The sequence below is a fragment of the Otolemur garnettii genome, unplaced genomic scaffold (assembly GCF_000181295.1).
Source record: "Otolemur garnettii isolate 467f Iridium unplaced genomic scaffold, OtoGar3 scaffold00002, whole genome shotgun sequence".
NCBI lineage: Eukaryota > Metazoa > Chordata > Mammalia > Primates > Galagidae > Otolemur > Otolemur garnettii.
Window position 1 is genome coordinate 29,506,184 of NW_003852397.1, and position 24,662 is coordinate 29,530,845.

The 24,662-nt window shown below is 41.9% G+C and overlaps 1 protein-coding gene across 1 annotated transcript in view; it reads right to left on the bottom strand.

The window, feature by feature from the left end:
• Positions 1-24,662, bottom strand: part of CACNA2D3 (calcium voltage-gated channel auxiliary subunit alpha2delta 3) — an 876,027-nt gene that overhangs the window by 283,863 nt on the left and 567,502 nt on the right. The window contains exons 11-12 of the mRNA XM_003781696.2: positions 16,339-16,417; positions 5,530-5,663 (exon numbers count right to left, since the gene is read on the bottom strand). Coding sequence (XP_003781744.2) covers positions 5,530-5,663; positions 16,339-16,417 — 213 coding nt within the window. The remainder of the gene's footprint in view (positions 1-5,529; positions 5,664-16,338; positions 16,418-24,662) is intronic.

Here is a 24,662-nt window from a genome sequence, read left to right on the forward strand (position 1 = left end):
AAAAAAAAAAAAAAAAAAATTATAAAATTATCACAGTAATCTGTTACAATGGAAATAAAGTACTGTAATATTTATAGTCTGTGCCAGAGTTATAATGACTGCAGGGCCAGAAGTGAAGTGTCACAGCATGCTCCACATGTTTTTAACACGGTTTCGAAAGGCTCTGGAGGCTATTAAATTTAATGAACCCATCTGCTATGAAATAGAGGTCCCAACGTAATCAGTTTCCTCCATGCCATGTAATGCAGATGGCATTCTCCATTCTACAGCCCAGCAGGATGGTTTAGGTTTCTCTTTCCATGTATCTCTTTGTTTTGAAGATTTGAACTTCTTTGATATGCAGCAATGTCTTGGGAAAATACTGTAAATTCAATTTCCAAGCCCCAACACATTCCTTAGGCTGCCTTTGACCCCCTGAGTAATTGCTTCTAGGCAGTAAGAGGTTGTAGCTTAAAGCAGTCATCCAGAAGACACGTAAATGGCCTAGGTGCCGTTCCTAGATGGGAAACGGAAACAAATGTGCAACTGATCAAATGCAAAACATTTTCTCCAAGTTGGACTTAGTAGGGGGTATGGAGGAGGGATACAGGTCCAATTTGCAAATGCAGCTAAATTGGTTTGAAAGTTCCTACAAATTGCCTACTGAATTGCATTACCAGCAAATGGGAGGGGCAGGAGGGCTTGGTAATGAATTCTCATTATTTTAAATGGTCACATTCCCACTGTTTCTAAAAGACTTCTTTGCTTCCTTTCTGTGTGTCACTGTGGTCTATGTAAACTTCCCCCTGGAGGGGTTGATCAGGAATGCTGATGCTTCCTAGGCTTAATACAGGTTTTCCCCTGCACAGCAAGTTGGATAGCGTCAAGCAGATTAAGACCCAACTGCAAAGCACAAGTGATTTGCTTACAAAATGGAACAAATTCTATTGTTGATGATTTTTTGCTCTGCACCTAAGAGATAATGACTATGCATGACTTGTATTCAGATGAGAAGCCTATGAACTTCAGAATTCTGGTGTTTGCTGTTATGACAATTAATACAGAAGATCTTATTAGATTAAACATAATTAATGTTGTAACATTAATTCATTTATTTGTGTTTCACCGGGAAAGCAAATTGAATAGAACAGCAAAGCTGGGAAACAGAATATTTAATCAGACCAGTGGCAACAAGCAAAGGAGGATTGGCCCTGAAAGGAAGTTTTGTCAGTCTCTGATTCTAGAATCAGACCTGTTTAAATACAATCGTTGGCTCTTGGTACAAGAATCCAAACTCAGCTTCTGTTCACAGTTAAAGTTTTAGCTTGAGCTTGTCCAGACCAAGTATGAACCAATGTATAATTAATAAAAAGGGAAAGCACCACACTCACAATACGTTTAAAGCTATTCACTTAAGAATTAAATCAATTACATAATTATATGTGTTGTTACAAATACAGCCATAGTAACTGATGAGTCAAGCAAACAAGAATTCCTTTTGCCTTAACTACCCAGATAATTAAGGAGAAAGAAAAGTTAGACCATATCTTGTGGGTAAAAGTTCCAAATTTGCTAATCAACAATTACCTACTTCCTTAGTATTTTGGCAGAAATAATATAAATCAGCAGGTTGCAGATCTTCTGATTCCTAAAGGAATTAAAGCTATTTTGAGATTGCAGTATAGCAAAGAGAACCAGGCTCCTTCTCAAAACATTAGGAATAAGCAAAATTGTTAACATAAGGAATGAATGTGGTTGTCCTAAAATTTTCATTTGACAGAGAATTTGCAGGAGGTGTGGTTGCATTTCCTCTGGCATTACCCTTCCCTTTCAGATTGGAAAACACGGACAAAGGCTGGTGCAGAAGGCAGAATTCAAAAAGGCCCTCAAGATTTCTGTCCCAACAAGTTCATGCCCATGAAGTCCCCTTCCCTTGAGTATGAGTATGGTGGGATATCAATAGCATGATTAGTGGACTAATCAACTGATCTCTACTTAATTCAAAGAGAGATTATCCTGGGTGGGTCTGGCCTAATCAAAGAAACTTTTATGAGAAGTTGAAGCATTAAAGATATACATTCTTGTAGGTCTAGAAGAAAAAAAACAGCATTGTGTGACTGCTTAGAGGGACCTTGGGCAAGAAACTACAGTGGCCTCTGGAACTGAGAGTGGTGGTCCCCCACTAACAGTGGGGACCACAGTCCCATAATAGCAAGGAACTGAATTCTGCCAACAAACCAAAGCTTGGCAGAAGTCCCTGATCTGTAGATGTGACCTGCAATATAGCCAACACTTCATTGCAGCTTTGTGAGCCCCTTAGTATTATTGGGGCCATTTTGAATTCTGCCTACTGTGCCAGACTTTGTCCATGTAACTCCAGTCTGAGAGGGAAAGGTAATGCCAGAAGGAAATGCATTCTAGCTAGGAGCTGCTTGACCCACTGGAACCTGGAGATAATATGTTTGTGCTGTTTTGAGCCAAGGTTACATAGCACTAGAGAACTAACACTGCCATCCAAGTGATGTCAACCCACATCATGGGAGCACATCGGAAGTTCTAGCCTAAGAATCACAAGTACTCACGTATCAGTTAGTGACCTTTCTTTCTGTGCTTAAGAAAATCATTCTACTTCATGGAGCATGCAGTTCCCAGAAGTCACCCAAAGACAGTAAGACAGGAAGCAGATAGACCCTAACCCAGCCCCAGATCCACCAACCTATAATGCATTATACCAACAAATCAATCAAGGAAAATTACCCTATAGAAATAAAGAAATAAAAATTGAGTATCCGTTTCCTCTGAATGAAGGGAAGATTTACTTAACAGAAAATATTAGAAATCACTCTGTATCAACCAATGCAGATCTTCCTCATTCTTGTTTTAAACATTGACTCCTTTCGTATATGTACCATAGTTTACATAATCTCTTAGGTAACTTCCAATTTTTTTTTTTTTTTTTTTTTGAGATAGTCTCATTCTGTCACTGTGGGTAGAGTACAGTGGTGTCATAATAGAGCTTACAGCAACCTCAGACTCTTGGGCTCTGGTGACCCTCTTACCTCAGTCTCCTAAGTAGCTGGGACTACAGTCGCCTGCCACAAGGCCCTGCTAGTTTTTCTATTTTTATTCAAATAGAGATGTAGTCTCCCTCTTGCTCAGGTTGGTCTCAAACTCTTGAGGTTAAAGCCTCAACCTCCCAGTTGCTAAGATTATAGGCATGAGCTACCACGTCTGGCCAACTTCCAATATTTTACAAGCTATTCTTCAATGAACAAACTAGTACATGTGGAGGTTCTTTTCATCTTAGGGTAAATTCCTAGAAGTGGGACTTCTGAGTCAAAAGGGTAAATGCAAATTACCCTCCATGGAAACGGCCTATTCTACATTTCTAGAAGCATGAGAACACCCCTTTTCCGACAGCCTCACCGACAAAGTGTATGGTTAAGCTTTTAATTTTGCCACCCTGATGGGTGAGAAATAGTACCTCACTATAGTTAAATTTGAATTTTTTATTATGACTGAAATTGTACATCTTTTTATGTTAAAAGCAATTTCTATTATTTTTTTTAAAATTTTCTAATCATACCTTTTGCTCATTTTTTCCCATATAAATTTTGGGGGTTTTCCTTCAATTTTTACAAATTCTTTATGTATTTGGATTATTCTTCGTGTGTGCTACATGTTGCCAATTACTTCCCCCCACTTTATCATCTGTCTGGAAGTTGTGCTTCTAGTGTTTTTTGATTCACAAAATTATTTTTCATTTTTGTTTTTATTTTAAGTAGTCAAACTTGTTTTTTCTTTCTCTTTCTTGCCCCTTGATTTTGGAGTCATTGTCAGAAAACCTTGTGCAGAATCCAAGTGAGAGAAGAACTGATCCAGTGTTCTAGCGCTTCTAATGGTTTCCTGTTTTACATTTCATATTTCTGATCCACTTGGTTTTCTTTCTTGGGCATGATATGAAAACTAAACTAATTTTGTTGTTCTCTAAATGGCTAGCTAGTTTTCCTAAAAGCATTTGTTACAAAGTCAATCTTAGCCCTACTGACCAGAGAGGCTACCTCTTCTGTCATACACTAAATCCTCACATGCAATTAAATCTTTTATTAGACTTCTATTCTGTGGATCTGCCTATCCAGATGCTAGGATCACAATGTTTTAATTATAGAGACTCTCTCTTTTCCAATGTGATGAAACAAATACAATGACTGATCAAACTGGCTAGTTAGGGTTTGTAAACAAAACTGCTGGGTGATAAGGTTACTTTACTACTGGCTAGCCACACTCTGCCTCCTCCTCATGATTATTTTATTTTATTTTTTTGTCTTACTCAACCACATGTAAGAAGCAGTGAGGCTATCTCATTGGTGGTTGTTGTTAGTATTATTAATATGGGAGCATAAATGAGGCAGCTTATTTTGTTGACACAATTCAAAACCAAACTGGGGTCAGCCTCTGAAATGGACCCCACAGAGGGCTTCTCAGCTCAATGTCTATCTTTATACAGGGTGACTTTTCCAGGGGAAGGGGAATCCCTTTTTAACAAGGAAATACACATATTTTCACGGCCCCTCTGTATACTTTAAGGTTGAGTTGGGGCCAGTTGCTGGGGCTTGGCCTGTGTCCTAGTGTCCCCCCAAGTGGGTTCCCCTGTGCTGTTTTGCCACAGCTGCCAGAAATGCAGCAGGAATGAGAGAGCCCAGGGAGAGAAAAGCTGCCCCGGTACAGCCATAGTGATCACTCCAGAGGACAGCTGTGTCTAAGTTAGAGTGATTAATGTGACGTTAGCTCCAACAAAAATGATAGGAGAGAGGCCCTCTGAGAACATTTACCATCAGTAAAGGAAAAATGCCACCCCTAACAGGCTCATTATCAGTATGGAAAAGCACCCAAAGATTACAGGAGAAGCCCAGCCATCCAGACACTACTTGTTGATTGGCAAAGCTCCTCCTTTTATGCTAATTCAGTGTCAGCATCTTCTGCTTAGACGTTTGCTTTAGAACGAGTTTGTGGCCAATGTTCAAAGAATATTCCAGTGCCCATTTTACCACCATTCAAATATATTCTCACTTGTCCATGGGAAGAAAATGCAACTGCAGCCTCTGAGGAGGGCCCCATTCATTCTTAGCAGTGAGCTTTGGTCACCTTCCCAGTTGAGATCCCAAGATTCATTACCAGAATGGGCCTCACACTTGGGGAGGCCAGAATGTAAGACCGTGCTTATAACCATGGCTACACGGACAGAATCTGAACATGTGGAAAGGGAAAAAATGTGACTAGAGAAGATACAAGTTTTTTGTGTCTTCTGTGGTTTTTCTGTGACCGGTCACGTTTCAGATGTACGTGTCATACATTCTCTGACACTGTGGTTTTTCATCAACTTCACTTGCCACAATGACCAATGCAAACTGTACTTACAATTTGTCACTGAATGCCATCAATTGAGAAAGAGTGACACAACTGGTCTTTTGGGGAATAAACACAGGTAAACTCTCACATTGCAGGATGAGGGCAGCCCTCAGTCTCTTTCCCGGGACCCCATGGACTCACAGTGCTGTCGATGTAAGCCTCAGTCCACACCACATCATGTTCCTGGTCGATAACTTTGGGCCGGCTGAGCACGTGGAGGTATTCCATGACATTTTCCTGCACATCAGCCAAGGTGGAGATCTGGGTGAAAAATCCTAGCAACACCCAAGGGAGAATCAAGGTTAGCAATGGACAGGAACACATGCAAAAGGAAGCAGGCCTGGGTCATGCCTTCTTGTCTTCAAGCTCACGTCTTTCTGTCTTCTTTTTCCAATACTAGCTCCTCTCCACCACTACCCACTTCACTAGTGATATGTTCATGTTAGAAAATATAGTCAAGCAAAAGGAATAAAATTAAAATCAGCTATAAACCCATGTCCCAGAGAAAGTCCTTTCAACCCTTTGGAGAATATCCTAAGAGACTTTATATATTTTTATATCTATGTTGTATACATACACACACATATATGTATATATAGAGAGAGACAAATGAATGTGTATATATACGCACACATGTACACAAGATTATATATACACACATATCTATAAAAATAATGTATTCCCAGGCAGAAATAGGAGTCCTCCCATTTTTTAAACTTTTTTTTACCTTTGTGAATTTATTTGATAAACTATGAAAATTAAAGGCTATTTCAATTTTATAAATATAACAGTAATAGTAATGATTGATTTTGAGTATTAAGCGCTACAAAATTTGCTACATATGTGATAAGGTCTGTCCCATTGTTGACAATATGATGAAGTAGGGATTACTGTGTCCATTTTAAAGATAAGATAACTCAGACAGACTACGGATAATTGTTTTGCCCATGGTCTCACAGACATCATGTGGCTTAGGAGTTTCTTAATTGGTCCCTTTGTTTCTCCAGAGTTTGTCCTTTTTACATTTGAGGCTGAAGTTTCAGTGATCACCGTAATGGTGACCAGCCCTGCCTTTAGAATATGCTGGGTGGATTTGATTTCTAAGCAACAGAAAATGTTCTCAACACGCTACTGTCTTGTAAATGGGACACATTTTGATCTTAAAGTTCAGGGCATTGGTATAGTCCTCTTCATTGTGGGGTCCCTTTGAATTTGCTGAGTGTCAAGAGATGTTAGAAGGGAAAATGTGAAATGAGCAGAGGCCTGGGTCCCCAGGAGGGAGTCCTCCATACAAGCATTTACAGAAGGTTCTCTTGGTGCTTAGAACTGGAGAAGCAGCAATTAACAAGATGAGCAAGGGCCCTGTTCTCCTGGGGCCTGGCAGATCTGAGTAAATAGACAATTACAAAATAATACAGACAACATTAAGCTAAAGTGCACAACAGGGAAGCCAATCAAATGTGGTTACCCTGGGCAAAGGTCAGTGCAGTTGGAACCTGAACGATAAAAACCAATTAGCTAGAGAAAGAGGGACTAGAGAGTGTGTCTAGCACAGCTAGAAGTGCAAATAAAGATCAGAGAGAGGCCCTTACAGGGACTAAAAGTGGCTCAGAACGGCTGGAGTTAAGGAGTTGGCAGAGCAAGGGTAGAGGTAGAGTGCTACAAAATCGAGAAATGAGCAGGGGACTGTCACATCAGAACTTGGAAAACTTTATCCTAATGGCAGTTTGTCATGGAAGGAATTCCAGCAGGAGGACACAGGATGGACACAAAATCACATTTCTCCTCATGCTTCTAAATAAGGACCCCAAGCTCATACTAGTTCCTACTTGCCAAACAAGTTAAAGAGAGAATGTGTGCCCCTGTGCCCCTGAAACCAGTTCTATAACAGCACTAGCTACAGCATTTATAAAATCTCTCAGACTAAAGCAGAGCTCAGGGTAAGAAACACCAGCCCTTCCATGGTCCACAAAGGGTCGGGACCCTCCCAAAGCATTTCCAAACAAAGGCCAGATGGTTTGAATTTGGTGTGCCAACCCCAAACCAGGTTGGGACCTTGTGGCTTCTGGGTTCCTGATGACAGCTCTGCACAGTGCTAATTAGCAAGCCTTGTCACTTCTGCCTGCCCCACCCTCCTGGCTGGGGCCAGGGCCTCACCCATCCCAGGGGAAAGAAGGCCCCAAAGGACAGGCTGTGAGTGCCTGTTCTAGGGTGAAGCCTATGTGCACTGCTCTCAGAAGGGAGGCAGCAGAGTTAGAGATACCACCCTTGCAAGGATCCTAGGGGGCCCCTCTTACAGACATGATGGGAAAGCAACTTAAAGAGGATTAAAAGAGAACAGGAAACATACCACATACCATACCATCTCTCTCTGCATGGAGGCTACAACCAGTGTTTGAATAAGAAAGAAAATATTTCATCTCTTCTTCAGCAGGCAAACCCTGGGCTCAGAATGGTCTTGACACAGAGGGCAAACTAAGAAGGGCATGAGTGCTTTGCAGAGTAGAACACATCTGTGCCCAGTGCGCTTGAACACAGCATCTCTCGGGAGTTCTTGGTTGTCTGTATTCACATTTAATCCTCAAAGACCAGTAAAACTCTGACTTCAGTTTTCCAAAACAGGACCAAGAGAAGAAAGGTGATGAATATAAAAAGGTGGGTGGGAGAGATGGGTCACCAGCCAGAGAGGGAGTGGGGGGGGGAAAAAAAAAAACAGACTCACATTTGGAAAGGGATGAGCTGAGAAATCACCCTCACTTGGACTTGATTATCAAGTTTGGAAAAGTTATAAAAAACTGACTTCTCTGTAGAAGTACAGACCCATAGCCAGGTGTACACCTGACACCCCCACAGGGATAAATGACATCATTCTCACACTGAACTCATCTCACACCTCCCCCTGATTTGCTCACCAAATCCATCCCTCTCCCTTGGTCTTTCCCATCCTGGCAAATGGCACCATTAGCCAGTTAGGCCCAAATCATAATTATCATTGAGCTCTATGATTTCCTCACTCTGCCCCATATTTCCTCACTCATGCCACTAGCATGTTCTTCTGGCTCCATCCCCCTGCCTCACCTGCTGTAGATCCTGCCACCTTCCACAGGTCTCCCCACAAACTCAGACCCTCCTTACCCAGGCACCTCACATAGTTAGAGGCATTGTCTAAAAGTACACAACAGTTCTTCATCTTTCTGATTAAAATCCTATATAGCTTTTACTTAAAGTTAGAATAAAATCCAAATGTCCCACTCCGACCTCCAAGACCCTCCCTAATTGGCCCATGCCCTCCCTTCCATTCTCCCCTTGCTTGCTGTTTTGGCTTGCTGGCCTTCTTTCTAGGCTACGTTCATTTCTAGCCTCAGGGCCTTTGCTCAGGCCCTGTCCCCTCTGCCTGGAATACCCTTCATCCAGTTTTTCCATGGATGGTTCCATTTTCTCACTCAAGGCTCAGCTCAGACACCTCACCGTCCTATCTGAACTCACTCCCTCTCACTGACACTGCTTCAGCTTCTTCAGAAGATTCATCCTCAGCTGGGCTCTGACCTACTTGCCTACTATGTTCCCTTTCACTGGAATATTAGCTCCATGAAATGTTTGAAAACATGTCCCTCTTGTCAGAAGCCATATCCCCAGGACGGGGAGCTCAGGTGTATGTGGGCTATGAGTCATTCAGGACATTCACTGAGGTCATTCTGGGATTCACCTTGCCTTTCTGTGCCTGGGCCTCAGCCCAACTCATGTGGTGCTCACTGTACAGGGGAAGAAAGAGAAACTCACAGAGTAGGTCATTTGTCCTGGATCAATTCAAGTTGAGATTCATTTGATTCCAAAGCCTTTGCTCTGAACCACTGACCACACTGCTCAGAGCTCCTCCTCCAGGAGCATAATTCTAATGTACTATTCATGTACTGTGCTGGAAAGGGTTGAGGATGTGAATGGGGAAATGCATGATTGTCCTCTGAGGTTCCTGGCAATGTGCAATAATCAATACCAAAGTTCCACTCAAAACCCAGGATGTGCTTCCAAATTATACTTCAGTATATAGATGAGACATATAAAAGGTAAGAAAAGCTGAGATTATAAAAATATTGTTAATAATGTTTGCTACAAATCATATGCAGATTTGATCTCAGCCCATTACAATTTAAAACTTTTCTGAAAGAGTCATTTTTTAAAAAAAGTTTTCATATAGTTAACAAATGTATGGATTTAGTTAACAAATGATGAAAAATAGGAAGTCACTAAGGGTTGGAATCTTTGGCTGTAACTGTAGACACTTCCCTTGTTTTCCCTCTGCATTCTCTGAGCTGGCCACTTTCCCACCCTTCCCCTCCTTTTTTTCTTTTCTTTTTTTTTTCTCTCTCTGTTACTGCTTTTTAAATGTGCCTTTTTGGACTTCATAGATCATGTATGAAAACAGAATCAGCAATCACTTGGTAATTACCAAGGAGTAATTAATGCTGAGATTAGCCCCCTATTACAAATGGTCTGCTCATTTTTCTATATAACATCAATTTATTTACCTTGTTCCCTTGCAGAGCTCCTTCCGTGAACTCTGGGTTACAACTTCCCTGTGTGATAAACCGTACGCAGCCCAAAGCTTTGTATTCCTGAGATTTTCCCACCCTTCCTTCGGTACTAATTAAGAGTTCCTTTCCATAGTGTCTCCAAGTTACACTGGTGTGAAATGTCCCTTGGCACTTCATGTAACATTCTGCTTTACAGGGATACCAGGTCTGAGGGCTCTAGGATCTATCCTCAATGGGTGGATGCTGCTTGTCTACCCACCCACCTTTCGTGTGATGGGTTTAGTTTTCTTTGAGCCTTTCCAAAGCGTCTTCCCTCTCTTAAGTAAAGCCGGATGAACACTTAGAGCCAGCACCCAGACTTCAGTCGTTCCAGGGCACCAAGCAGTAGATAAGCTTTAAGAGGGCAGTGGATATGATGGTCTGACTTCATTGATTTGCCTTCCCCATGAAGTAAGTGTTCTTGGAAGACTCTCACAATACTGTATTGCTTCATCTTCTTCCAACAGGTCAACATCACATACTACTACATAGGCACTTAGATCTAGAGGAAAATGAACAACTTATGAACAGCTTCCTCCCTCTAGATCTTCTCTGACCTTCACAATGAATAAGCAAGAGGCCTGTTGGGGCAGGACATGGGCATGAGCACTGATGGTCCTAGCACTCTGGGAGGCTGAGGGAGGTGGATTGCTTGAACTCAGGAGTTTGAGACCAGCTTGAGCAAGAGCAAGATCCCATCTTTACAAAAATAGAAAATTAGCCGATGTGGTGGTGCATACCTGTAGTTCCAGCTTCTGGGGAGCCTGAGGCAGGGGGATTCCTTGAGCCCAGGAGATTGAGCTTGCTGCGAGCTATGAGGATACCACTGCATTATAGCCGGATGACAGAGAAAAACTATCTCACACACACACACACACACACACACACAAATTGCCCACTGGGCACTGAATGAGGAGCACGCGTTCATGAAAGGGGACAGAATGAGCCCACTGGCCTCCGTGGGAGAACAGGACTCCTGAATGAAGCCGTCAGAATTGGCTCAAGCCTCAGATTCAGCTACATGACTTTTCCTCTGTGACTATTGTTACATTTTATTTTCTGTAATTCCATGTTAAAAATAAAATAACAAGAAAAAAACAACCTAAAGGTATGCACTGGGGAAGCAGGGATGCTGTGCCCTGCCACATCTTGCTAGGGTCTCCTGCTGGTCTCATCTCTTACAGACTTCACAGCCCCATCGTAAAACATCAGGACCGACCACAGTGCTATGCAAGCAAAGGCAGTACCATTTCCAGAACTCACAGGCTGGGTTTAGATCCTAGCCTCAGTCTTTATCAGCTATGGCATGGTGAAGACCTTTCTCACCCTCTAGTTTTCTTTTGCTAGGTTATCTCATCTGATGAGAGTCACATCAGAGTCCTCTATGAATCACAACTCAAAGAGAGGCAGGTTCTCCTCCTGGTGAAGAGTTCAAGTTAGGACTCTGCCTGAATCCCATCCTTGCTACCTGCTAGCCAGTAACCTGGCTCAAGGTGCTAGTCTCCCTCAGCCTTAGTTTCCTTCTCTGTAGGTAAAGATAATTACAACACACACCTCATATAGCTTTTATGAAGATACAAGAGACAATACATAAATGTACTTTGGATCATGCCTGGCCCTTAGTAAGCACTTGTCATTCTTAGCTGCTATTAACCACCCCAGAAGTTATCACCATCTTCATCTTCATCACCATTCAAATTCTCATGTTCTAAGGAATGTACACCAAAAATTTCAGAAAGGTATGAAATAACTGCCATTTTTGCCTTCCTCCATATTTTCTAAAATAACAAAAAAAATTAATGCCCACTTTTCTCTGTATTGTGCCTATATCCATTCAGGCCTCAGAAAATCTGAAGCTATCTTTCAGGGGACACAGCACTTGGAAAAGTACAGTGAGATTAAGAATTTTTTATTGGAAAAAGATTGGGAACCGAGACTTCACAGAAAGGCTCAAGCCACTAGTTCTTTTTCAAATAAAGAAAGAAGGACCTTTAACCCATCAAAAAGGGACAAGCTAAGCAGGCACGGAAGAGAGCTGTGTTCGGCATTTCCATTGGCCCTAAAGATGACTGATGGGTTGAGAACCCAAACACGGGGGCCCTACTTTATTTGCACAGCTGGAAAACACTCCATTAACTGTGATTTTTGTAGGAGAATCATTCAGTGTTTATTTAAAATCTTGGCACACTGCACATTAGGGGTCATCATGGCTTTATGGAGTATCTGGGCCACTCAGCCCCTCTCCTCTGTTCTCCCAGTTCACATGTTTATGCAATAGTGCGAACACAGCACTTTAAATGCCACAAGCTGTTCTGCAGTGGCAATGATTGTTTTAATGTATTTAAAATGGCTTGCTGCTTTGCCTCATTAGGGCTGGTCCCCTCAAAACAGGGCCTACTTATGCATAAATGAAGCAAACCCATGAGCTCTGGGCCTCTCTGGATTTTGCCAGGAGACTAGAAGAGGAAGAGAACTCCTGCAGGGAATGTGAATATCCACAGGCATTCATCTCCAGAGGACAGTATTTAAGGTCCACTAAGAACTGTCTCCATGGCGACCAGACTCTCGGGAAAGAGTTTCTGCATGGAGAACAGGTCCTTGACCATGCCCTAAGGTAGACATGATGGACCCAACAATTCTCGCTCTCTCCCAGGGTCCTTTTGTGGCCAGGCCTGGTCAGTCAATCAACTGCCTTTGCCGTGTGCTCTCCCAGGTTCTTCTCTGCTCCCCACATGCTAATGCTTCATTTCACTGAAGAACTTGGCTGAGTCAGGGCGAAAATATGTTAGAGGCAGGCCCTCTGGACCTCATGTCACTTGAGATGAAAACTGCTCTGCTGCCTCCATACTATACAGTCTGAGACTATAAACAATGATTTAATTAATGACCAGAGAAGAATACTTGCTCACCGATATTACGTGGTTGAAACCCATAACTGACGCAATGTGAAGCCAATGTTTACATGGGCAAAGATGATGGGAACCTAACATTTTGATGGCACTGCTACTTGGAAGAGGGACAAACAGTGGCATTTTATTCCCAAGGCCATTTACAAGAGAGGAAGAGTAAGGGAGTTGAAACTATTGAGAGGGACTGACCCTGGTGTGGACAGGAGGAGCAGGAAACTCACTGGGGAACCCACGATCTGTCAAGCTAAGTAGTTGCTATCACCTCCCTGATTTTCTGAGCTGCTTTGCTCAGAATGTACAAACCATAAATCCAGGCCCTGAGATACTCTGGGCTGACTAAACTTTCTTCAAAAGGATGCCTCAAAGATTCTTATAAACAATGACTAAAACTAAATTATGGTGTAATATTAGTTGATTAAGACAAGATTTCAATTTGAGTAATTTTCATCAGCTGGACACAGACAGTGGTAAAAACAATAACCCATGACTAAATGCACACTAGCTGATGGGAAGAACTGTAATCCGATGTGGAAGGAATAACAAAATGACAAAAAAATTTTAAAAAGTGAAAAAGTGGATAGGAACCTTTTTTTTTCGCAAGACCACAAGATAAAGGAAAAAATGGGAAAAGTTTAGTTCATTCAAGGTTTTCAAATACCAAAAAAGTTCTAAAACTAATTTTAAGAATAGCTTCTTCACTTAGAAGGAATCTGAGGGTCCCCTCAGCCTCCCTCTTCTATGCTTGTGTCCCTCTCATAGTGTCCCTGAAACAAAGCCAAACATTTAGCTCTGAGACAAGCAGAATTACTGATTCCTTTTAGTGAGGCAAGCCAGACAATGAACTAAAACAATTGTAGAATGTGTTATTTTTTGATAGCTTCACAGAAATGTGAAAAACCTTCCACACAGCCCTTCTTTTTTTCAGATGAAGAAATTCAGAGTTGCTTAAAAGACTGTTTCAAATAGAAACACATAAATAAAGCCAATGTCACAGAAAGGGAAAGATGGACACAGATTTACTAGCCTGGCTATGTACCTATTCTCTGAGAGCTTCCCCCCATACTCCTACCCACAGAGCTGAGTCCTGCAAGCACTATTTCTCTCTGGCTTTTCCCTGCCCATACCCAATTCAGTGAGTAGAGAAAACTAGCCCAAGCTGGGCATCATGATATTTGGAGTAGGTGTGGGGAGAGAGTAAGGAGGGACTTGAAATCAGAATTAACAGATGGTGGTCCATCTCAAGTGAAAAAGACATAAATTCTCCTTTCTAATACCGTGCCTTGCTCATGATACGTGCTGTGTGGATGATGGGCATATGTGGTATGGGGTGGCCATCCCTGGTTGTGTGCCTTCCATAGCAGGGAAGGTCTGTTTATGGTAGTGGTTCTCAACCTTCCTAATGCCACGAACCTTTAATGCAGTCCAAAGGGGTCGTGACCCACAGGTTGAGAACCGCTGGTCTACAGAGATGAATATCATGGATAGGTCAAAAAGAAACTAAGAAGGAAAGGGAAAACTAAAACACATCTCCCTGATCCCTCATGAGACCTCAGCTTCCCTTACCACACAGGGTTCTGAGTCACTCCCCTCTCTCTCCAAAACACTCTTCTTTTTAATTTTAGGAAGCAACTTTGGTTGCTTCCAACTCAAATAGCTTTGTCTTGAGTCACCAAAACTGACTGGTTGTGTACTGAAACCTATAAACCCTTCATTGAGTCCTCTTTTCTTCACTTAAGTACAAACACTAGAACTTTCGTGAAGGATGACTTGGGAGAGCCATATGAAAACAGAACACTGAAATCCATCACAATAACAATCTATTGTTCATTAGGACACACCTTCCTTTATTAGTATTCATTGTCCATTAACCCATTTTTCAAATATCAAAAGATCACCCACTCTGAGTAAGGTACAAGGCTGAGCTCTGTCAAAGCAGGCAAGATGAAATCAGAGCCAAATCCTCTCATGGAACCTGCAGTCTCAGAGGGAATATGTTACCACCCAGATCCACAGATGGGTATAACAGAAGAGAATACTTTAGGACCCTTATGTACCAGGCACTAAGCTACCAGCTCTATGTATACAGCCTCCTTTGATGCCCACAACATCTGTAGTAGGAGGGCATTATCACGACCCCTATTCTGTAGGTAATAGAACTCAGATCCACCCAAATGATAAATTGCTCATAATTGGATGTTAGACGCTGGGTTTGGACTCAAGGAGTCTGGACTTTCCCACCAATATGCTTGTTAGATATGCTTTGTCTTCTTGGCTATGTGTAAAATGAAAAGAAGCCCTTTATAGACTGGAGGGCCTGTTATTTCCCTCCCTAAACTATTGTTTCTGACATGTGACAAGAAATTGATCACAGATTAGCCTTCTGAATTTAAAAAGCCAACAATTACTGAGCACTTATTATGTCCAAGCATTGAAGCAGGCACCCAAGGTGTACCATTTCAGTAACAAGAAAAAGGAAGAATTCAAAGTTCACAAGAGCAGGAGAAGAGAGTATAAATACAAAGAGAATTAGACACAAAGTGTTAGTTACATAGGAAGAATAAGTTCAACAGATCTACAACAACACAGTGACTATAGTTAACAGCAATACATTGTATGCTTGAAAATCTCTATGAAAATAGATTTTAAGTGTTCTCACCACAAACAAATCATAAGCATGTGAGTCAATATGTGTGCTAATTAGCCAGATTTAGCTATCCCACATCATGTTGCATTCTATACACAATTTGTATTTGTCAATTAAAAATAATAATCAAAGGAAGAACTATTACTATCATTCTCATTTTAAATTTTAGAACATTGAGACAAGTTAAAGTTTATTAGTATTGTAGGCAAAGTTATGGTATGTGAGCATATCAAACTGGAAATCTCAGTGGTTTAACACAAAGTCTATTTGTCATGCATATGTATATCCCATGGGGGCTGGCAGAAGTGAAAAGGATCTGCTCCATGGGGTCACTCAGGGACCCAGGCTGATGAAGGTTGCTGCACCTTGTGACTACTGTACCTGAACCAGGTGACTTCAGGGTTCACAAGAGCAGCAAAAGAGAGTATAAACACCCCACCACACCAGAAGCGATTCAGGTTGGTTTCACTTGTAGCCTATTGGCCAGAACCATTATTGAGGCCCCAACCAAGAGGGCTGGGAACGGTAAGAGAGCATATGGATATTTGGTACACAACTAATGTCTCTACTATAATAATTCTCCTGAGGTTACTCAGCTACTAAGCAACAGAGTAGAGAACCTTAACTACTCCATTTGACTAAGGCCTTAAAATTTATAAACAGTGAAATTTGGAAGAGTCTATCCTTATGAGTCTATCACTAATCACTTAGCAGTACCTGGGCCTCATCTTAGAATTCAGAACCTTCTCTACTTTCTTGTGACTATTCCTGATGCTGTACATGCAAGGGGGAGTTATTGAGAGCAGACCATGTCAGGGAGACCCACCTTTGTTAGCACAGGCCATCCACTTGAGATTGTCTGCAAAAGCAGCCTCTCGTCCAATGAGGTACGTGAAGATGCGAACCTGAAAGGGAGACAAGCATGCAGCTGAGTGGCGTTCGCTGTTTACCATCCTATGCAGACCATGTGCATGGCTCGCACACATGTGCTTACCTCTTTAATGCTCCATGCTTCCATCTGTACAAGCATATTTAAGACATTTGAAGTACAGTCAACTAGAAATATATTCAAAACTAAGGCCTTTGATCTCTTAAACCATATGGAGCTGGTGATGGTTGATTTTCAGTGTGCACATCAAGCCAGAGAAGAGTAACTGGAAGTGGGAGACTGGCAGCATCACGGGGCGTGCTCCACACAGCTGGGCGAGGAGCGCCAGGTCTGGACCAAATCCCCAGCCATTTTCCTCAGTCACACAGGAAACACAGAGTGTTCTCTCCCTGGGAGTAAAAATGCCACCGAGAGACCCTCAACATTTCCTCCCAGTGGTGAGGACAGGCTGCAGACAATCTTTTCCCATCTGTAGTGTCTGGCATGATATTAGGAAGTGATTAATGGAGACAAGAGGTGCAGCCTGTGGCCAGGAGACTAATGGGGATTCTTTCTAGTCTTCCTGAGCATTTGGCTCCTGGAGAGTGGAGAACATGTGGAAAGCCCTGGTTCTTTCATTTTCTATTGCTCTCTCAACTCTCCCTCATGAAGCCAGAACACCTTGAAACAAAGCACAATCTACCTGCCAAATAGTAGTTGAGGGTTAGATGAAAGAACAAGGAACTAAAAAGTTAAGACTTCTTAACTCAAATTTAAAATGGTATATGGGTTAACCCACAGTCCAAACAAACTCTTCCAGTGGGGCAAGTGAAGGCCTTTGGCCCCCTTGCTGTGACTGAAGCCCATGAAAATATGGTACTAGATGAATGACAGTGGATAGGTGGCTCTGAAGGCTTCACCAGGTGACGACCCCTAGCTCAACCAGACTAGTGGCTTAGGGTCTCCCAGGGCTCCTCCCCAAAGGTGGTTAACTAGTACCTGCCTAGTTGGGGCTGTGATCTTCTCCAGCATCCCTTTGACAAGGGAAAGAAGGGGAGGATGTGACCCCTTTCCCTTGCTGTGTCCTGGTGCACCGTAACAGCACAGTACTTAGAACATTATAACCCAAATATGGACAGATAAAAATAAATGCTTACAACTGACTAAAAAATTGACAATTTGGGTTTAATTATGAATTAATTTGAGTGCTATAACTTGATGGCTCGTTGTTAGGTGATGATTTCTTTCTGACTTAAAGATATGTTTCAATGTACCTTATCACTATGAACGTTGGTCTGTTTTCACTTGTGCCTAGTAAAGTCTGTCCTTTCATCTATCACAGCTCCTGTAGGGGGGCTTCCTGGGTAGATGGGCAGGCACAGAAGCCTTCCTTTGCTCCCCTGTTTTTTTGTTTTTTCTTTTAGACACATCATTCTCACCAGAATCACATTTGAGAGCAAGGACAAGTTTATTTTATTGGAAGATTATGACTTGTCTTGGGAGGCAGGGGAAGAGAAGATTCTATCTCATATGACCAAAGGTGATTATGGTTGATCTTCCTATGTAGAATTACTTCCCCTGTTCACTTTCTCTGCCTGGCCACTGTTAGCACTTAGCTGAAGATCCCTAACTTAGGGAGAAATTAAGGCTCAGTTCAGTAAAGTGTTTAGCTTAGTTGCCTCATCAAGGTTTGATCTCATGAGAGAGGTGTTCCAAGCCTTGCGATGGTACTGGGGTCTCCCCTCAACCTCCTAAAGGTGCTGATTTGGTCAATATAGAAGACTCTAACCAGCTCTGTGGCCCAGAGTCAGCACCCACTGGGGCCAGGACTAAAATCTAGTCTCTTGAGACCAGACCCATGCTTTCTCATAAGTCTTTCTCTGTAATTTCAAATTTAAGCTCTTTAAAGGGACATCAGTATTCTGATAAAAGTGCGTATCTCCTCTGGCTCTTAGCTAAGTACAAGAGATAGCTCTTAGGAAATGAAACAATGAGTCTACCTTCATAGGCAATGCACCACACAAAGCAGCCTTTTAGTTTTTGAGCAAAGGTCTCTGTGTGTGCCAGCCTCCTCCACTGTCCAGATGAAGAACCTCAGTACACATTGAATTTTCTGTTGGAGGTACAGTTAAAACTCCACAATAATACCATGAATCACTGGCAAAACTCCTATAGTTGCTGAATTAAAAGATGGCAACCTACTTGGAAAACCAGTAGGACTGCGCCAAACTTCAGGACAACATGACTGCTCAAAAACAACTGTGTTAACAACAACCACAGTAATGTAAACCATCGCTGTGTCCCCCACCCTCCTTCCTGCTGCTCTTGCCATCACTACCACCATGGCCTCTACAGTCAGCACCATCCCCGGGGGTCAGGTACTATGTTAAGGGATTTATGGGCATTATTATATTTGTGTTGTTGGCTGTATTTTATTTCATCGCTTATGAAAGAAAATCAGAGTCATGCTCAATATTTCCATTCAAGTGAAGTCTTTGGCTCCTAGTAAGCTGACCTCCTTATCTGAGGAGAAAAGGCCTGGAAACTACTTGCTGCATATCTTCCTATAAAATAAACATGGTCAGAGGATACTGGGCTCACACCCTGCCTTCCTCACAATAATGCCTTTCAACTGATCACGAAAGGTATTTTGTTTCAAAGCAAGAACTATTTTGGTGAGCAATTTTAACAATATCTATAGCATTTTATGTTTTTAACTTTTTTGACCTAGTAATTCTACTGTAGGCACTTATCTTATAGCTGGGATAACAAATAAAATGCTCATGGGGACTAATAGGTAACAAATATGAAGGAAATGGGAGAGAGTGTATGCCTTCTGAAAGCCCTGAAATTCATCTGTAGACATTTTCACAAATATATAATGATAAAAGAATAAGGCTGTTCACTTTCATTACATGTAACGATCAAAAGCTATTAAATCCTCAGTGTCCCCTGATGGCTGATTGGCTAAATATTTATGGCACATTCATCTTCTAGCAGGCTATCATGCAGCTATGTATTCATCCATTACGAATTGGTAAGGGGAAAAAAGTAAGTGGGGGAATTTTGTCTAGCATAGAATTCTATTATTTTTCCTAAAACAAGCCTCCCACTTTTTCTTTCATAAATTTTTAGACCATTTTTTTAAATAAACAAGTATTGCTTTACTAATTAAAGATCATTGTAAATGAGGAGATAGTAATGACATTGCCACTTCCTGAACAATTTGGTAAGGGCATAGGATGAAGGAAGGTACCAGGGACAATCAAACACAAAAAAGACATGATAGGTGGAAATTAAGTCCTGACTTGGTCTATTCTAGTGTGGGCTGCCTTACTCCACTGCTAATTTAACTAACTGAGTGTTTTAGTTAACAATCTAACTACTCCTCATTTCCATCAGTAACAGATTCTACAACCTGATGGATCCATGGTAAGCACCACCAGAAAAACTTTCACTGGTCTGCCTCAAACTCTACTACTTCTCTGATGCAGCCAGGAGTATGGAGCAGAGCCAGATCTGGGGTATTCCTAAGGCCAGGTGCACAGCACAGATAATACAGGGGAAAGCCCTGGCACCATTTAGACCAGGGCAGCCGTTGGGATGCACTGGAATACCCCAGAAAGCCAGGCCTTTGTGCACAGGCTCAGGAAAGCCACCCTTTACATTAACTTCAGTAATGCAGCCCAAAGGTGGGGGTAAGAAAATGCCTGCATCAACCTATTAGTACATTTTGATCTCTCATTTAAGTTTGGATGGTCTTTATATGTTCTACAAATCCAATTAAGCTTAATAAAATGTTAAGACATAGACTTTCAAAGTTCAAAGTCACTTATTTTAATCTACTTAGTATAAAATTTCCCAAGTGAAACAAACAAAAAATTCGATCCAGTTTTTCCATAAAAACAGATTATGCTTTTTACTCACGCAGATGCAATCCCCATCAGAAATGTGGAGAAGTTTCCAGCCTTCAGGGAATATGGATAGCGTGAGTATGTAACAAAAATGGACCATATTCTCTCCTTCCTGCAGCCATTAAAATAGAGGAAAAGAAGTGGCTTCCAGAAGAATTAGACTGGAGCAATTATCTAGCTAGAAAAAAGCTGCTGCCTGCACAGCTCCCTTCAGTAATGAAGGTGAGAGCACCAACTCGCTACATTTTGAGACAGCTCAAGAAGTCACCTGCCATATGTTACCTCTGAGTGCTTACCACTTGCAGGGGCAGGCTGGGTGCGGGGTGTTTGCTGTTTACTGTGGGTAAACAAACTCTCCCCTTAGGGAGTTTACATTTTCTTGGGAAGGAAACAGATGATACATGGCAAATTCATATAGATCATTCATTTTATATGTTGGAGTAAATGGATAAAAAAAAAATCAAGCAGGGCAAGGTGCTGGCTGCTGTTTTAGAAAGGGAGGAAGGGAAGGCCTTCCTGCTGAGGAGATATTTGAGCAGGGATCTGGACAAAATGGGGCTGGAGGAAAAGGGACAAGCCACGTGGCTAATGGGGAAAAGTGCTCCAGGTGAAGAGGATAAAGAAGGTACCAAGTCTCTGAGATCCTGAAGAGGCGAGTGTGGATGGAGTGGAGTCACCTAGGAGAGGCTGTAGGAGATGAACTTGGCACTGTTAGAACATAGGCTTTTTTTGCAACAGAAACAGAAGCCACAGGAATGACTGAGTAGAAGCCTGATGTGAGCTGATACCATGTTTCCCCCCAAATAAGACACTGTCATAAAATTATTTTTTCTTAAGAAGACACAGTAGGGCTTATTTTCAGGGGATGTCTTCTCTCCACACTGAAATGCATGGCATATCTATGCAGATACGCTGCACAGCCATGTCCATCACTAGGTCTTATTATTGGGGTAGGGCTTATATTTAGCAAATGCATAGAAATCCTGCTAGGGCTTATTTTTTGGGTCGGTCTTATTTTCAGGGAAACACGGTAGATTATATAAAAGGGTCATGCTGGCTGCAGTGAGAGAACAAGCCATAGATAGCTGTGCTCCACCTGGCTGCCCATTCCATTTTCCTGTGATGTTCTTAACAGTCCCCAAATCCCTGATCCCAGCTAAGAACAATTAAATCAGAACTTGTAGAGGCAGGGCCCAACTTTTCATTTCCCATGGAGATGCCAACACACAGCCAGGTTTGAGAGCCACAGCCATAGAGAGGGAAGAAACAGAGATACTGAGTCAGGGTCTACTCTGATGTTCTAGGTAAGAGATAACAGTGGCTCAGCCTCCCCAGGGGCCTTGAATCACATGTTGAAGATGGACTCACAGCACCACCCTCTAGAGCAGTGGTTCTCAACCTTCCTAATGCCATGACCCTTTAATACAGTTCCTCACCCCCAACCATAAAATTATTTCATTGCTACTTCATACCTGCAATTTTGCTACAGTTATGAATCATAATGTAAATATCTGATATGCAGGATGTATTTTCATCAGTTGCAACCCACAGGTTGAGAACTGCTACTCTAGAGGTTCAGATGAAGTAGCCCAGGGACCTACTTTTGTTTAAAGTGCTCATGGTGGGTTTGACACAGGTAATGTAAGGTTGACACTTAAAAATTACCACCAAGAAGATGAGGCCTGAGTGAAGGCAAGTGGGACTGGGAGTAAGAAATCATTTGCACCATTTCCCAGAGAGCTGCATCTACAGATTGCTAAAGATCAAGGTTAAACTTCAAGGAGTTGATAATCCAGTGGTTAAAATAGAAAGAGAAGCTGGATCAAAATGGCATTTTTAAAAAAGCTTGTGTTGCTCTAAGAAGGCACGAATGTCAGACACCAGCCAGACTTGGCCAGCTAACACTTTCTTCCTTCCTCAAGAGAGAGCAGATCTGACCCAGCTATTTGCAACTGCTGAGCTGCATGTACATACTGGAAGCACTGCTACTCGAAGTTGCAATAACCCCACTCTTGCTTCCAGGTGCAGAGGAAAGGGTTGGGGAGCCAAAGGGCACTGAGGAGCCTCAAAATACATAGTCTAACTTTCAGAGAAAAAGGAGGCAAACTTTGATTTTAAAACAAACCCATTATTTCCACTTTTAAAAAATATGCCATTTACAGGGACTGTAGGTATAAATGACATTTGATACAATAATTCTCCAGTACCCATGTGTGCCCACATTCCTGGGTTCTAAATTTTAATTCAGCAAAGTGGCAGCCTCCACATTAGGCGTGTAGAATCACCTTCATGTCTTCTCACCTGCTTGTGCCCCTCCTGTCTCACTGCCCAACTCAATTATTCCCTAATATACCTCTAGGATTTCTCAAAATGATGAATGACTTCAGCTTTAGAAAGAGGCCTCCTGATAGCTTTATGTTTTAAAGTCATTTTGATGCTGCTGAATGTGTTCTTCCTCTATACCTTCACAAAAGATATTCATAACCAGCTTTCATTATTATTGCTCATTTCTATGATTTCTGGTATGCAGAGCATTTCTGAATAAAACTTTTAATCTCTGAGCAGATGAAGCCTGGATAAAAACTGATTATCTACAAAAGTGTTTCATAAATCATTGCCAATACATATCTTCATGCGAATTCTACAAGAGTAGAGATAGGCTCGAAGAAGCTTGACTCCAAAGGAAACAGTTATATTGAGCAGGCAGCTTTAATCTAGAAGCCATCATGCTCATAATAAAAGAAGAAACATTCTTATCCAGAAGGACAAGAGAGGCAACGAGGGTAGTACTGCCCTGAGCAGCAATAAAATGGGATAAATTGAATTACAAAAGTAATAAAAATTTCAACAAATGAATATCATAGATCATTATGAAAAATGGACTGTCATTTTAGCAATGCTCTAAGAGTCTGTATAATCTCCTTCTTCCTAAGCACAAAGCCTGATACCTCATGTGTGGTATTGAAAATATCCCAATTCAGAAAAAAAATTGTCATTTGTAATCTTCTGGCCAGGGGAATGAACGTTCAGTTTTATGGCCTTGTGTCCTATCAAGATGAAAGAGATAGGTGTCTCTTGGTCACCCAGAGACCGACCTGGGTGGGATTGGTGCAGAGTAACAGGATATTACATATAACTTACTGGAGCAGTAAGAAGTCAGGTTGTAAACATCCTCAAAGGTGTGTGATGCAATTTATTAGACTGTCCAGCTCCTTAGACTTCATTCAGAGGACAGAGCCAGGGTATCAACTATGTCTTTTGATTTTCTCCATTATTGCTCTGATATCTGGGACCTTGCTGACCCTGGAGGGACTGTCCCTCCCAAGGTTAGCGAATTCCTGGAAATAACAAGCAACTTAGTGGATCTTTGATATACAAACCAGCTAAACAATAGCCTATGCCTCCATCCACCTCCTTTCACCAGGCTCTCAAGCTCTGGATCATTACTTATCTGCCCTAGCCATCCCAGGCCAGGGATCAGACAAGTAGGGACAGGATCTACACCCCAGTGCCCACTGAGATATTGACTATCCAATCCTAAACCTGGCTGGTCTCTTTCTTTCCAAGGAAACCACAATAAAGTGTTCTGCCCTCTAGTTCCCTCCCTCTCTGCCCATTCATCTTGCCTTGGTGCTTCCCTGCATGTAGTATACCTCCTGCTTCTAAGGAAGACTATATATTATGTGGAACATAAATTTCTTCCTTCATGACAATCATTTTTGTGTTTGTGTACCTTACCATACTCAATTAAAACAAATTCCAGGAATCCTTAAAACAACCAGGAATCAGGAGACCTGGGTTCCGGGTATGTCCACTTACTGGCTTGGCAATCTTGAGCAAATCATTTAAACCCACTGAGCTGTGCTTTCACCACCCAAATGTAGGCTCCTCCATTCATCCCTTTCATGTGATCCACAGCAAATGAGATAATACCAGATGAAAGGACAGGTATGAAGCAATGAATTCCAGTCAGCTACATTTGTATCCCACTTGTGTTTCAGACAACCTGCTGCAACAAAACTAAAGAAAGTGAGGCAAGGGGAGAAGCTAAGTCCATAGACACTTCCCTCATCCTGCTCAGAGATTTCGTTAAAGGGGAAATTTACTCTTAGGTAAAGAAGGCGATTTTTCCTAGATAGTGTGTGTGTGTTTGGGAAGGTGTTGAAAAGCCACCACTGATGTCTGTGACTACCAGGAATAACGGGATTAATAGTCCCTAACACAATCAGAGTTTCACTAGAGGTCTAACTTCTATTAACCTTTGGAGAGCCACAGGATACACTGGTAATTTGGCAGGGGCTATAGATCTCTCCCATCCAAATTCTCAAGGCTATACATTCAAAATTTCAGACACTATTCATGAGGTTT